At 52.7% G+C, this 15,574-nt stretch overlaps 1 protein-coding gene across 1 annotated transcript; it reads left to right on the plus strand.

The window, feature by feature from the left end:
- The first annotated feature begins 1,106 nt into the window (after nt 1–1,106).
- LOC115500321 (angiotensin-converting enzyme-like protein Ace3) lies at nt 1,107–12,581 on the plus strand. The gene is given in 18 exon segments (XM_030294619.1): nt 1,107–1,263; nt 1,361–1,497; nt 1,876–2,024; nt 2,277–2,374; nt 2,580–2,723; nt 3,510–3,539; nt 3,542–3,697; nt 3,810–3,907; nt 3,986–3,996; nt 4,217–4,378; nt 4,682–4,905; nt 5,029–5,173; nt 7,056–7,077; nt 7,079–7,155; nt 7,627–7,743; nt 11,481–11,562; nt 11,564–11,669; nt 12,199–12,581. Coding segments are annotated over 18 exon segments (2,298 nt in total).
- Nucleotides 12,582–15,574: the final 2,993 nt, after the last annotated feature.

Below are 15,574 nucleotides of genomic sequence, written 5' to 3' on the forward strand. Positions count from 1 at the left end.
ATGGTGTCAGCTCCTGTGAAGGGGTGAAGCGTCAGTGAGGCTTTGGGTGCACCTGGGCTGAGCAGAGTAAGTGAAAGGAACATAGGGTGGAGGCAGTATGAGTGTGGACGGAAGTGAGTCTGAGAAAGAAGTCCCAAAGTGAGGCAAGTGGTCTAGTTTCCCCCAGACTAAATGTGTCAGGTTACTGGGGAGTCATCAAAAGCTAGCAGAGAGCTGGAGTCCTGGTAGCTGGTCCTCTAACCAGGCTCAGGTACTCAGGGACATGAACCCTGAGTGGAAGGTACCAGCCACACATTCCCACAGCCCTCACAGCCCTCTACCTTCCATGCTTCTTCCTGATTACAAACTCATAGCATCAGGCTATCCCTGGAAAAACAGCTATAAGGACAAGGGGAATGGAGGAAGGGTCCTACATACCCCTAGGTATGATTACACATCCTATAAGAGAGAAAAAGGCTAGGGGGGCCTGGGTGGCTCAGTCAGTTAAGCATCTGACTCTTGGTTTCGGCTCAGGTCATGATCTCACAGTTTGTGAGTTTGAGCCCCACATCAGGCTCTGCAATGACAGTGCAGAGCCTCCTTAGGATTCTCTCTCTCCCTCTCTCTACCCCTCCCCTGCTCATTCTGTCTCTGTCTCTCTCAAACTAAATAAAATAAAATAAAATAAAATAAGACTTAAAAAGAGAGAGAGAAAGAGAGAGAGAGAGAGAGAGAGAGAGAGAGAGAGAGAGAGAGAGAAAGGCCAAAAATGAGAACATAGGAATCAAGTCAGAAGAACAGGGAGAGACAACTGTGCTTCCAGAGTCCAGAGGCCCAGAGATGTCACTTTCATACATCTGTCCATCCATCATCCCTCCCACCTTCTCAGAAGTGATGCCAGTCTTTGCAGGGAAAGGGTCTCATCAATCCCTGGCCAAGGTTGGAAGGTTGTTCTAATGCCAAGGAAAAGTTACCAACTAGACTGGAACAAGCTCTAGCCCTGCTCTCTTCTTGACTTGACCTCAGTCTCCTCACCTGTAAAACGGGAACAGTTGGATCAGAAGGTGGGTGGGGGCTTTCCAGTTCTAATATTCCAGGGCTGACCCTTCAGCCCCTGATGTCACAATATGGAGCTGGACCGTGATTGGCCCATAGCCTCAACCAGCTCTGCTGTTCTCTTGGTCATGGGCACAAGATGGACTTGTCATGGACCTTCCCTATTTGTGCTCTTCTGTTATGGGCAGCTCTTGCCATGGCTCAGGACCGAGGGTGATCAGAACTTAGGTGGGGCTGGGACCTGAAGGAGCATGGGAGCAGACAAGGGGACCAGTCGGGGCAGGCCCCTCCCAGGACAGCATGATGCCCACCTCCTTCTCCACAGACAAGTTCTACAATGAGACCATGGCAAAGATGTTCCTGCAGTTTTATGAGCATACCACTCAGATTGTATGGAACCAGTTCATGGAGGCCACCTGGAACTATGTCACCAACATCACCAAGAAAAACCAGGAGGAGATGGTGTGGTACCGCCTCAACTGCAGCCCCTCCTTCCCTTGCTCTTCTCAGGGATCTCGGGGGGGATGGGAAAACCACACCTTCTGCCCCCTGTCCAGAGCTAGAGAAAAGAGGGAATCCCTAAAGTACACGTCAAAGCAGGCTGCAAGCTCTGGGCCTCATGGTAGCCCCAAAAAGCTCTCTGGGCAAGAATCTCTTGTTTCTTTCCCCTTGTACATATCACCTCCTTGCTTTTAGGGACTCAGGCTCCTTCCTTTCTCCCTTTTTAGCAATTCTTTAGTGATTCTGAACCGTTAAAGTGGGTTTCGGGAGGAGGTTGGGGGGCTGGGGTCCTTGCTCTCTCCAACTTTCCCAAGACAAATATGGTGACCCTCATTCCAGCTGCACAAAGACTCAGAGAGGTCCCAGCACATGCCGTACTTTGGCACTTGGGCCCGCCAGTTTAAGATCTCCAGGTTCCAGGACCCGGCCATGAAGCGCATGCTGAGTAAGCTGCAGAACATAGACAAGGCGGCCCTGCCCCAGGACGAGCTCGGGAGGTGATGGATGGAGCCCCCATGTCTCCAGGCATATGCTCCCCACCCCAGGGGTGGGTGGGCTGGCCAGGTGGGAAGCCAGAGAGTCCGGGAAGGGGGGAGGTTGTCAGGAAGGACCATGAGCTTCCTTTGGGGGAGGGAAGCAGAGGGTGAAGGGAAGATGCCTCAGATAGGCCTGCCCCTCCCAGCTGGAGGGGTTAGCGCTGGGGGTGGGCCCAGGGGCACAGGCCTGCCCTAGGTGACACCTGCCCCCCAGTACAACATGCTTCTGGCCTACATGGAGACAACATACAGCATGGCCCAGGTGTGCCTGAATGAGGGACCCTGCCTACCCCTGGAGCCTGGTGAGCACCCAAACACTGCCCTGTCCATCCCCAGAGTCTCTAGTATCAGCCCCTTCCACAAGCCTACCCTGACCCCCCGTTGTCTTCCATGCCTCAGGTGTACTCACTTTTGAGGAGTGGAGGGTCTGCCTAAGGCAGGTAAGGGCAGAGGGCAGGCAGGAGTGGGGGGTGGGCTGTCCCACCTTGGCTCCTTTTCTGGGCATAGACCTTGAAGAAGTCATGGCCACCTCCCGGGATGAGAAGGAGCTGCTGTGGGCCTGGCAGGGCTGGCAGGATGCTGTGGGTCATCAGCTCTGCATCACCTTCAAGTGCTATGTGCAGCTCAGCAACAGGACTGCAAAGCTCAACGGTGAGGCCCCCAGCCCCCCACCTGGCCAGCCCAGCCCATGCAGATGGCACACTGCACAGGTCCCAGGGCAGTTCCTGGGAAGGGCGAAGCAGAGTCTGCTGGGGGTAAAGGCAGTAGTAGGACCTTGAGATGGAGAACCTGAACCCCGCCCCACAGCTGGGGGAAGCAAAGGTGGTTCATTCACCGTTGGTCCACAAACATCACTTGAGCACATACTGTGTGCCAGGTCCTGGAGAGGTTCTAAGGATGTGTAGGTGAAAAGACAGAGAGGAACCTGCCCTCCTAGGTAGGGCTTACAGTCTGAGAGACAGACAAGATTTGTGCAAACGCACATCTCAGGACGAGTGCTAAGAGAGAGAAGAGGAGGCCTGGAGACACTTCCCCAAGGCCTGAAAGAAGGCAAGCAAGAGGTGAAAGAGACCCCCCAGGCCCCACGATGGGACAAACCAGTGTTTGGGAGGATCTGGAAGGAGCCAGGGTGGCCTGAGGGCTTGGACATGTGGGGCTCAAGGTGGGTGCCAAGACCAGTGCCTTTTCCAGGTCCTCTCCAACCAGGCATGGTGAGAAGCATGGAGTGTGTATTTTGTTAAATGTTTTTCCACCCCTGATCTTATCCAATCAGAATAGTGACCTTGGGGGGCACATTTCCCATTTGGCAGATGAAGACCCTGAGGACCAGGGAGGCCAAGTGGCTTCCCCAGAAAGTGCCTGGGTCTCCTGCCTGCCAGGCCAGGGCTGAAGGAAGGGCGGGCGGTGAGTGCTTCTGAGCCCCCTCTCCTGTCCTAGGTTACAAAGACATGGGGGCCTTGTGGCGGTCCAAGAGTCTGACACCCTGGAACACGACCTGGAGCAGCTTTACCAGGAGCTACAGCCACTCTACCTAAACCTGCACACCTACATGTGCCGGGCCCTGCACCGCCACTACGGGTCAGAGCTTATCAACCCGCTGGGACCCATCCCTGCCCACCTCCTGAGTAACGCCCTAGCTGGTAGCAGAGTGGGGTGGGCAGAGTAGGCCTCCAAGCTGGCACTCAGTAAAGGGAGAGACAGTGTCCTGACTCCTCTGAGCCCCTCCTCTCCTTCCAGGGAACATGTGGGCTCAGTTCTGGGTCAACATCTTGGACCTGGTCCTACCCTTCCCAAAGAAGCCTTTTGAGGACATCACAAAAATCATGAAAAGCCAGGTCAGTGCTCAGTGTCCATCTGACCCTGCCAGCTCCACACCCTCGGGCTGGGCCCTATGTATCCCCTCTTCCACACAGCACTGGAAGCCCTCAAAAATGTTCGAAGGAGGGGCGCCTGGGTGGTTAAGCATCCGACTTCAGCCAGGTCACGATCTCGCGGTCCCTGAGTTCGAGCCCCGCGTCAGGCTCTGGGCTGATGACTCAGAGCCTGGAGCCTGATTCCGATTCTGTGTCTCCCTCTCTCTCTGCCCCTCCCCCGTTCATGCTCTGTCTCTCTCTGTCCCAAAAATAAATAAAAAAACGTTGGAAAAAAAAAATGTTCGAAGGGGCTGAAAAATTCTTCACCTCCCTGGGGCTGCTTTCCACCCCTCCCAACTTCTGGAAAACTTCAATGATGGAAAGGCCAACCGATGGGCAAGAGGTGGAGTGCCACGCCTCTGCCTGGGACTTCTACAACGGCAAGGACCTCAGGTCTCACGGGGCACCAGCACCACCCTCCTCTCCCTCCCTCTCTCTTCCTCCACTGGTTCCACTCTCCACCTGCCCGCCTGTCTTAGGAGGTGGGCAAGGGTGGGCAGGGCCGGAGCCGGGTAGCAGAGGGGGATGTGAGCTGGCAACATGAGCGAGGGGGACCTGGAGTGAGAAAGGACAGTACCCAAGACCCTGCTGGTCTCTAGCCCATCTGCCCCAGTCCCTTAAGGGAGTCTGAATGGAGAAATCTCCCCTTCTCCCAGGGCCTCCCTATGCTCCTTGACCCCTGCCCTTTAACCCTAGGGTAAAGAAGTGCACTGAGGTGACCATAGAAGACCTGCTCTCCATATTCCACCAGATGGACCATATCCAGTACTTCTTGCAGTACAAGAACCTCTCTGTGATCTTCCGTGCAGGAGACAACCCAGCCTTTGAAGAGGCCGTGGGGTCAATGGTCACCCTCTCGGCCTCCTCCCACAAATACCTGCTCAACAGAGGCCTGCTCAGCCACCAGCACCAGGACTCAGGTGATGGGGGCCAAGAAGACCATAGCAGGGCATCTGAGCCTGAGGCTGCAGCCAAGGCTCTCTGGGCAAGGCTGAAGGGAGGGAGAACCAGGAGCCACCAGCTGACTGCCTCACCTTCCCCAGAGGAGGAGGTCAATTTCCTGATGGGCATCGCCCTGGAGAAGATCGCCTTTATCCCCTTCGCCTACCTGATGGACCTGTTTCGCTGGAAGGTCTTTGATGGCACCATCCGGAAGGACGTCTACAACCAGGAGTGGTGGAACTTGAAGTGGGGAGGACAGCTGCCCTGGACTCTCTGCCCCCTCCCACCCCTGCTGTGGGTGGGGCTTTCCGGTCAGCCTTAAGGGCACTGCCCATTGCCAGAGGATGCTGCTGCCTCTCTTCAGAGGGCAGAGCTAGAGTGTGCCACGCTGGTGACCGGGGGGCCCCTGGGGAGGCCCTGGGGTGGTATTGGCTGTTTGCTATCACCTGATAAAAATACCCCTACTGAAGTGGATAGGGCCAGCACCTGCAATTATGGGACCTTACACTGAATCTGGCACTGGCACTGAGCACACCTCTTAACCTCTCTAGGGACCCTCACAGTGGCCCTGCCTGCTCCTGGGTAGCTGGGAAGCTCACACAGGGGTGCACCCGGGCTCCTCCAAGAACAAAACATTGACCACCAGGCAGGCCCACCTGCTTCTCCTCTCCCTTCCTATTCTCACCAGTAGCACTGGCAGAAGAGTGTTTGGTGACCTGAGCTCTTTCTCCCCCATGGAAAAAGTCCCCATGGGAGAGAGGCAAGCCCACAGCCCCCTTTCCTGCTGCTCTAACACACTCTCACAACTGCCTCTGGTTTAGCATCCTCAGGCATGTCCAAGGTCAGAACTGGCTGCCAAAAGAGCTCACCAGCAGTCAGGCAGCACCACTCTTGAGGGAGGGGCATCCATGTCGCATCCTATCACTGACCACTGGCTGACTGGATAAGGAATGCCCATGGCCCAGCTTCTCCATCTCCACCAGGCCTCAGACTGACCTGCTTGAGTCTGCTGGCCACAGCATGGTTTGGGGCTACCAGGAAGCAGCTGCCAGCTCTGAACCACGCCCCTTATGTTTCTTTGAACTTGTACAGCATCCCATGATCCTTCACTGGAGAAGAATCTGTGACCAGCCCGTGGTCACACAGCAACTCAGGGGTAGAAAAGTTGGGTGCTCCTCTCTTTGTCCACTCACCCTCCCACTGCCATCCCAAATTCAGGCCCAGGTCTCACTGGTGGGGTTGGCAGAGTCTTGACCTTGTACTTCTCCAAGGGCAACCCCCACAAGCCATCTGAGGTGCCTGCAGGGGTCCTTTTCCTCCCTTGGCCAACTATAACCACCACCACCTATGATGGAAACCAAGGGTAAAGGGAGAGAGGTGACAACTTCCTGGCCCTGAATAAGGAAGCCTCTATCAACTGGGAGGGGAGCCTCCTGGCTCTATGTTGGCCCCAGAGGATGGCTCAGGGCAACCAGTGAGCCAACAATGAAACAACCAGAACTTTTCATAGGCTTTGTCTCATCCCACAGATGGATCATTTTATCCCCATCTTGCAGACAACAAGACGCAGTGACAATCAGTAACTTTCCCACAGTCGCACAGCTCAGAGGGGCAAGGTCAGATCTGAATTTGAAAGTTAATGGGATCTGCCAGGGACTAGTTCTGTGACCTCCCACCAGTTCCCTGACCTCTAAACTTTGGTCTTCTCATCTACAATGGGAATAACAGCAGCACTATATCGCAGAGATGCTATTCTGTTTTCTTCTTGGCACTTCTTACCAAATGAAGTGACCTTGTGGGTCTATAACCATCCCCATCATTAGGATGCAAGAAAGACCTTGAGTAGCCCGTTCCCTCCCATGTCCCTAGAATCGGGACAGTGTTGAGTGAATCTGTGTGAAGAGCTTAGCATGGTTCCTAGCACAGAGGAAGTCAATGTTAACTACTGTTATTACTTGATTCTGATTCCCAATTCCCAATCCCATGTGTTTTCAACTCATTTATTTAATCTATAAAGATGCAGTAAGTGTCCTGTGCCCACCAGTTTTGATAGAGGTGCACATGCTTCCAAAGGAAAAGGCTCTGAGAATCCAACTGCGTGGTACCAGCCCCCTGTCCTCCCCGACAGGTTGAAGTACCAGGGCCTGTGCCCCCCCCATCCCTCGGACAGAGGATTACTTTGATCCTGGTGCCAAGTTCCACATTTCTGCCAGCGTGCCCTACATACGGTAACGGTCTGGGCCCTGCCAGCAGAACCAGCTCTAGAACTTGGGGACTGGGGGCATGGGAACTAGGCTGAGGATTTCCAGGAAGGCCCTAGATCCAAATGTTCCCCTGTTCCCCTGCCCACCTCTTCCAATGAGTTGTGCAGCGTCTTGGGGGCCACACCCTGGACTCTTGGGCTTTCAGAGCAGATCCTGTGTGGAGGCAGCGCTGATGGGAATATTCTAAAGCATCTCTACTGTCCCCAAGAGGAAGGCAGGAAAGAAGGAGGTAAGGGTTTGTTCAGGAGGCTAAGAAGGGTATATTCCAAGGCCAATCTGAGGTGGGACCTTGGCAAAGGAGCCTCCACCCAGCAAGGTTGGGCGCTGGCCGGGCCCTCAGACCACTGCACGTCAGAGCTGCTAGGCTCCAAATGGCTCTGGGCTTCCCATCCCTGACACCAGCTCCCAAGCCTGCCCTTTCGTCCCTCTCCCCAGGTACTTCATCAGCCTAGTACTCCAGTTCCAGTTCCACGATGCTCTGGCCTCAGGCCATGTGGGCCCATTGCACCGATGTGACAGCTATAACTCCAAGATAGCTGAGAAGCTCCTGGAGTGAGTGCTCTCCTCCCTCACAAAGCTCCCTGATTTGTTCTCAGCTGCCTGCCCCTTGCTGGAATCCTGCCCATGGCTCCCTCTCCTCAATAGACCACCGTGGGCACCCTGAGCAGAGCCTCATTGACCTTTTAGTTTAGTGGAAGTTCTTCCTCGTGTCAGACTCCAGTCTCTCCTCTAGAAATCGAAGCCCATTTCCTTTTGTGTAGCCTCTCCTGGTCAGAGAGATTATTTGGCCCCTCCTGCTCTCTCTCTCTCTCTCTCTCTCTCTCTCTCTCACACACACACACACACACTTACACACACTCACTACCATACATTCCTTCACCCATGTGTGCACCTGAGCACGCACGCACACATGCACACACTCACATATGCCAATAAATCAAACTGTCTCAGATGGGAAGCCAGTACTGGAGTCTTGCCTCAACCTTCAGTCCTCCATCCAAATGCCCTTATCTTTTCTGCACAGGGTGCTCACCGATCTTCAGCAGCATTTGATGCACTCTTCGGTGTACTCTGCTTTTCCCATCTCTTCTTGGAGGTGCTTGGATCCGGCTCCCAGGCTGATCCAGGTTGCTTTCACGCCAACCTTTGTGATGCTCTGGTCAGCTTGTGGTCCATTTTGACTCCCTAGCCCCAATCTTTTTTCCTGCACTTAGTTTCGAGCCCATGGTTTCCATTCCTGCCTCTGTGGAGTTGGTTTTGGTGCTGAAACAAACCTGGCAGAATGGGACGCTGACCTGATGGTGGGAAGCCTTGACTAGTACCAGCTGGGCTCTCTGAGGAGTACTCTTACAAGGTTTCACATTAGCAGTTCATAACTTGCAAAGTGGGCATGATTAGCCACATTTCACAAATAATGTAACTCAAACTAAGAGAGATATTGTGATTGCACATCATTCATCTAGCAAGTGGCAAAATCCTGCTTTGAGTGCTGAACTGATTCTAGAACACGTCATCATTCACACTGTTGCCTCTAAGAATCAAGGGATACAGGTCTGGTGAGGTTAGACCTAGGTCTGCTGGTTCCACGATCAGGGCTTCAACCACTTAGGTGCAGAGCCCACCCACTGATATGGTCTTTTCCCCACCAATTTTTCTACCCAGTTTAGTGGGTCCATTTCCCCGATTGGTCAAGGTCACCTTGAATTTTATTCCTGTCTCCCAGAGGATTAACATAGCCACATAATTTAGTCTCCTTTGCAAATTTAATGAGCATATTTGTGATTCCACTGTGCAGTTTGTCAGTAACCACTAGGCCAGATGGAGTTGCAGGACTGATCTCCTGGCTTGGCTCCCAGGGAGTGCTGCACCTTCCATGCCGATTATCAACCTAGTCTGTTTGCTTTTCTATCTTTTCACACTACAGGGGTTTATGGTAGCCAACTGCCCATGTTTGAGCTTTTCTGAATGTGTGGAACATAAGGGCCCTCTCTGCTCTCTGCATTCATGTCTCTGGCTGCTCAACACTTATTCACTCAGCAAGTATTTACTTGTGCGCATGCCAACCAGCTTGGGCAATGGGCCACAGGATAAACCAATAACCATAACACAAGAAAGGAGATGGTGCAGTGGGAAAGGGCTTTAGTGAACATGCAAAGAAGGTGAGGAGGTCATGCCCAGGGACCAAGGATGGATCTCTGTCCCCAAAAGCAGGAGTGCAAGAAATAACAGACATTGTTTTCTACACATCAACTCACTTTTAACTCTGAGCTTTCATTCCACTTAATTGGTAGGAAATTTGACCTCATTCTCACCACCACCTCCTCCCCACCCAGGGCACACAAAGCTCCCAGGATCTGACTTGGCACCAAAACATGTAGAGGCCCTGCCAGTCATCACTGGTCATTGCTCACCCGTCCTCACACATTGCCATCCAGACCCCTCCCTGGCCAGGGAAGACCCTAAGTTCCAGGTTTAGGACTTTGAATGCTATCATCTGGGGAGAGGGTGGAGGAGAGGACTCTGAGAAAGTGGGATGTCATGAGCTCTGGGGACTTGAGAGAGCAGCAGAGTGAATATAGGTTGTGGGGAGGGGGGTGGTGAGTGCTTGCAGAGGAGAAGGGGGAGGGCAAGATTCTTGGCTGCTCTTTTACCTAATATATCTTAGAACTTGACTCATCTTCCTATATGTGATTGCTCTGGGTTGGATCTGCTGGGAATGGAGAGTTGAAGTGGACTTGGTCCAAGTTCCCAAAGCCCTTGCCTCATCCGGCCAACCATGATAGGCCTGACCTTGTCCAATGGACTCATTGCTGCGACCTTGGATTTGAGCGTCAGGAAGTGCTCAGCTGCCATTTTTGCAGGTCTCATGTGCTGGCCACATTGGCCCTGAGCTGGGCTTTGGTCAAACCTCTTGCCCCACTGAGCCTGAAGGACTATTTCTTTTTTTTTTTTTTTTTCAACGTTTATTTATTTTTGGGACAGAGAGCGACAGAGCATGAACGGGGGAGGGGCAGAGAGAGAGGGAGACACAGCTGAAGGACTATTTCTAAATAGGTAGATTTTCAATGGTCCAAACTTTCTCCCCATCAGGTCCCTTCTTTTTTCCCAGGACCCAGCATCTGATATAATCTTACCTAAAGTTAGTTGTGGGATTTTGTTTTGTTTTATTTTGTTTTTCTTTTCATCTTGATGACTTTCCTCCTGCATTTCTCTAGGATCTTAACTACATTTTCCCCCACGGGTTTCTGTCAAGGATCCACTAAACTTTAGTTTCCCCTCATTCTTTCTCAGTTGTTTATTAAGTGATGTGTATAAGTCTTTGCATGCTACAAAGCCCTCTTTCACTGCCATTATGTGACTTAATCCTCACCACAGTGAAGGGTAGATATTAAAAGGGCACATTTTGCTGATGAAGAAACTGAGGCTAAGAGCAGTTGAGTCAATTGCCTAAGGTCATGTGGCCCATAAGTAACACTGCTGAGTCTTGAACCTGGGTCCTGTTAGTCTAGACTCCACAGTCTGACTTATGGGCTTCTAGACCCCATCTCTCTCGTGGCCAGCTGGGGACACAGGTTAAGAAGGATCAATGTATGCCTATCACTGCCTCCACAGGGGCTCGGGGGTGGAGAAGCCCAGAGCTTTGGCTTCAGCACACTCTGTACCTCCACCATGAGTGTGGGGCCAAGCCTAAGGCTGGTCCCCCTGCCACCAAACACTGCATGTGCTTTGAGACACAGCTGACATTAGTGTGGCGCTGCAGGCAGGACACAGAGCACACTCCATGCTCTAGATCTCCCTAATCCTCCCAAACACTCCCTGTGAGACTAGAAAGGGCTGAAGAGCTGCCCCTCCCTACTGACACTGAGCACCTCATGGGAAACAGTGTCTCAAGACTTTATGCCTGTTTGAGTCCAGAATAATAATCACCACAGTAGTGGTAATAATAATGATAATAATAATCAGCTAACATGTATTGCCTGCCTACTATGCTCCCAGAATTGTGTTTATTTAATCAGCATACCAACCCTAGGAGGTACATACTGTTATTACCTCCATTTTATGAGTATGGAAACTGAGACTCAGAAAGGTTATGTTACTTGTCCAAAGCCCCACAGGATTCAAACTCAGATTGTTCTTATTTCAGAACTTGTTATTTTATCCACTGCTCTGAGCTCTATGGGAAGAGTCTGGCTAGCAAAGCCATATGGCCGGGGTTGGGCACACTGAGGGGTCTCAGCAGCACCAGCTGATGCCCCCACACAGCCTCACAGCTGTATCTACTCTCCCAGAGATGTCCTAAAGCTGGGCTCAAGCAAGCCCTGGCCAGAAGTCCTGCAGAAAATAACCGGGCAGACCAAAGTGTCTGCAAAGGCCCGCCCTCATGACTTACTTCAAGCCCCTCTTGAACTGGCTGGTCACCGAGAATGTGCGGCAGGGGGAGATCCTGGGCTGGCCAGACTTCAGCTGTACCTTTGAAGGTTTGATAATCTGACCCTGGTGCCAGCTCTGGTCCAGCCCCAAGCCCTACCCTAGCCTGCCCTGGGCCAGTCCCTACCCCAATCCAGCCTTAACCCCTAGCCTATCTATGACCTGGCTTGAACAAGCACAGCATTGTTGCTGCATGACCCCGTCTGCATCTGATGCAGCTTTGGCCAAGACCACAGCCCCATGGCCCAGCCACTGGCTCAGTTGCTTCTTTGCATACTGTTCAGCTAGACTGCCAGGTAGGCATCTGAGCACAAGGTGGACTTCTTTCCTCCCGACCCTTGCACAGAGCCATCACTGGGCACCATGGGGGCATAGCCCTATCTGTACCCATCTCCTCCTTTCCCTTCTACTCCTCCTCACCCTCCTTCCAGGGCAATGTCTTCACCTATGGCTTGGAAGGTAGGTGCCTGAGGCTGAGGGAGGAGGCCAGTGGCAGTCAGGTGCTCTGATTTCCACAGGGCACCCGAGGGCTTCCTCCCTCATTCTACCTGCTCCACAAGACTCCCGTGTCTTCCACAGAAAAAGACACAGACAAGGTGACATTTCTGAGTCTGGAGCTGGACGCTGACCAGGCCAAATTTGGGCAGTGGGTGCTGCTGGCCCTCAGCTTTGTCATGTTCCTGGTGGCCCTACTGCTGGCCTGCAGGCTGTACTCCCTGGAAAAAAGGTCATTGTCCCAGAACACCAAGGCACAGAACACCGGTTCACAGGACTCCAGTGCACTCAAGACACAGCCCAAGGCCTACTTCCTGGGGATAGCCATGGAGCCCTGCCTGGTTGCCAAAAGACAGTGGATCCTGCTGGGCCTCTGCCTCATCCTGACGCTGTGCTCAATCAGCCTGATCATTCAAATTCTCACACAGCACAACAGGAAGCCTCTGTGGATGAGAGCTGAATGGTAGAGCTGGGACTAGACACCAGTACAACTGGTAAGGCTGGAGGGCAGGAGGAAGGTGGCCAAGGCAGAGAGCACTGGGGGGGGTTAGGGAGGAGACAGCTTGCATGCATAGTGTCCAACTGCAATTGGGTGCAGCTGTGGCAGATCTGGGTACATGGAGGTTTGTAATTGTGTGTATGGAATTCATGTATGTGAAGCCATGTGTACAGGCTACTGACTCTGTGTGATTCCATGTATGTCCTGGATTCCAGACCAACTTCCTTCCCCTAGGGGCTCAGGAACCATGGTTTCAGTGAGCCCAGTGACTCTGTCCCTCCAATTCAGCCACCACCCCAATTCATGCCCCAAACTGTTATTCGCACAGCCTTGTTTTCTTCAAGAGCCCAACTGTGGGGCTGGGCCAGGACTGCAGTGTCCAAGGAATGTCCTCTCTGGCTAGAAACAGGACACTGCTTCAGTCACCTTATAAAATGTATTCAAGTAAAACTGGACATTCTGTACAAATCACTGGTGCCCGGTTCTTGAGCACTGTGCTCTGTATGCTATATCCAGCATATCTTTCTGCTGATCCTCTGGCCTACCCTGTGTTGGGCTGCATAATCCAGCCCCAAAAGCTGCTTGTCGGCTGCCTGAGATGCAAACTGCCCCACAGCCCTCCCTGCCCCAGTCCAGACCTTCCCAAATGGAGACAGTGGGTAGCTGGGCACCAAGCCAGGCTTGATTAATGATTGACTTCTTTAATATTTAAACAAAGCTCATCTCCAGCCACTCTGCTCCAGAGATGGCCTTGTTCAACACACACACCTGCTGCCTGGCCTGTTGCCCTGGGGACCGATCATAGGGCAAACAACACCTTTCCAGGCTCAGTGGGGGAGGAGGAAATGGGATGGAGAGGGCTATAGGAAGACATTTGGGAAATGGGTACTCTAGGGACAAGTTTAGGACAAACTTGAGAAAAGAGAGAGAAGGCCTCTGCTCCTTCCCCTTCTAGCCCTTCTTTCCATTCTGGGTCTACCCACCATGGGGATGCCACATCCAATATATGCCACATCCAAAATAACACAGTCCAACTGCATTGGACAGAGGCCCCAAGGAGCTCTTGGAGTGGCTAAAAATCAGTGCCTGTCGGTGATTAGGGGAGCCTTGAGGCAGGTAGTAGCATAGCCAGTAACCAAAGAGAAGTGACACTAGTAGTTGAGGCAACTCAACTACAGTTGAGTTGGTGAAAGGGTGGCCAAAAGATGAGACTGGCTCTCTCTAGATTAAGGATCTGAGCCCAGAAGTCAAGGTTCAGGGGAAAAGAGGGGCTGGGCTGAGATCTCCATGGGCCCAATCTCTGCCCAGGTTTCAAGAAGTCTTCTTGAGTTCTGGCTGAGCCCAACAAAGTACTGCTCCAAATCCAGGCTCCATAGCACTCTTGTTTGATGCCTCTGTCACTGCTCTTACTTTGCTGTGCTATGATGTCCTTATTTGTTCCCATTATTAGCTGTTAGCACCGTAATGGCAGGACACCCATCAGGAGTGTGCCCCTGCATAACATCTTTAGGTGGCACAGGCCGTAGAACATAGAAGACTTGGAAACTGTATGAATGAGAAAGCTCTAAGTCCCTCCTCAGAGCTCAGCATCCTGCTCTGAGTTCATGAGAAACAGCCCCACCTTTCCTACACAGTCAGCCTGCACCCCCACACAAGGGGCAGCCAGGACAACTCTGCCTCACTAGGAGGCCACACTTGCAGCCCTCCCATTCCCCAGCCACAGTGGCCAACAAGGCCCCCATCAGGCATTGTGGCTCTGCGTGGCAAAGGCACACCCAGCCTAGAACTCCAAGCCTCTCATCTGGACTCCAGCGAAAACCTCACTGAGCCTCCTTGTCCATCCTCTCTCCCCCACCCGCCATTGTAAAGTTTCTTTCACTGAAATACTTCCTTTGTGTCTAACTGCTCAAGAACTTGGTTGTCCATCAATTAAATCTAGATGTTCAAAATGGCATCTGAGGGTCTTTATCAATTCACCTTTTGTCCAAACTTCACCCCTCCTATGCCCCAGCTCAGTCCCTTTGCATTGATTCCACCATGGGCCTTTGCCTAAGGTGTATTCCCCATTTGAATGTTTGCCTTCGAAGGCCTGACTCAAAACTGGTCATTGGATACTCTGCAAAGTTCCAAGACCACTGAGATGCTCAGTGAACAGTGATCCCTTTCTCTCTCTCTCCTCTCCAAGAAACCTCTTTCAATAAACCTCACCCCATCCCCATCTGCTCTTCTAGTGTATTCATTTTCAATCAGTACTCAGACACTTTTATCAGTGGTCACTTGCTAATAGGTGGTTTTAAATCTATTCTCCTCCCAAGCAGTGCCTGTATGCTAAGAGCTCTCAGGTCCCTGAAGAAGGTACCTTATTGTGTTATTATTATTATTATTATTATTATTATTATTATTATTATTTTGTACACCTTCATATGCACTCCAACCTCATTATCCCAGGGCCAGGGCCACGTTAAGCTTGCCACTTAGGAGCTCTGCATGGACACTGGGATTGGGCACTTAGCAAGGTCGTGTTAAGAGGGCTATAATAGCTCCTTCTGCTCCCCCACTCCCCACCTTCTACCTGAAAGACTTGGCCCAGCAACGTCCTGACTGCCCTTCGGTATCGGTATTGGGAGAGGGTCGGAGCGGGGTTGAGGCCATTGGCCAGTGGGACAGGAGCAAAAGAAGCTCCTGAGAGGAGCCCTGACCGCATTCCTGGCTCGGCACTTCTGCCCAGCTCCGCCCCTTAGGAGTCAAGGCCCCGCCCCTGCCCCGTCGGGTCCGGGAGAGGTTGCCCCCGCCCCGCGAACTCCGCCCCGCCGCCGCGCTACTTCTTTCAGCACCGCGGCGCGGACAGCTCCGGGGCGGGAGCAGAGGGAGTGAGGTACGGCCGCGGTCGGTCAGGGAGGGCTGTGCAGGGCAGGGGAGGGTAGACGCAGGCGGGCAGGCAGGGCACGGAGCCCCGCGACC

This window comes from Lynx canadensis, chromosome E1, assembly GCF_007474595.2.
Source record: "Lynx canadensis isolate LIC74 chromosome E1, mLynCan4.pri.v2, whole genome shotgun sequence".
NCBI classification, from domain to species: domain Eukaryota; kingdom Metazoa; phylum Chordata; class Mammalia; order Carnivora; family Felidae; genus Lynx; species Lynx canadensis.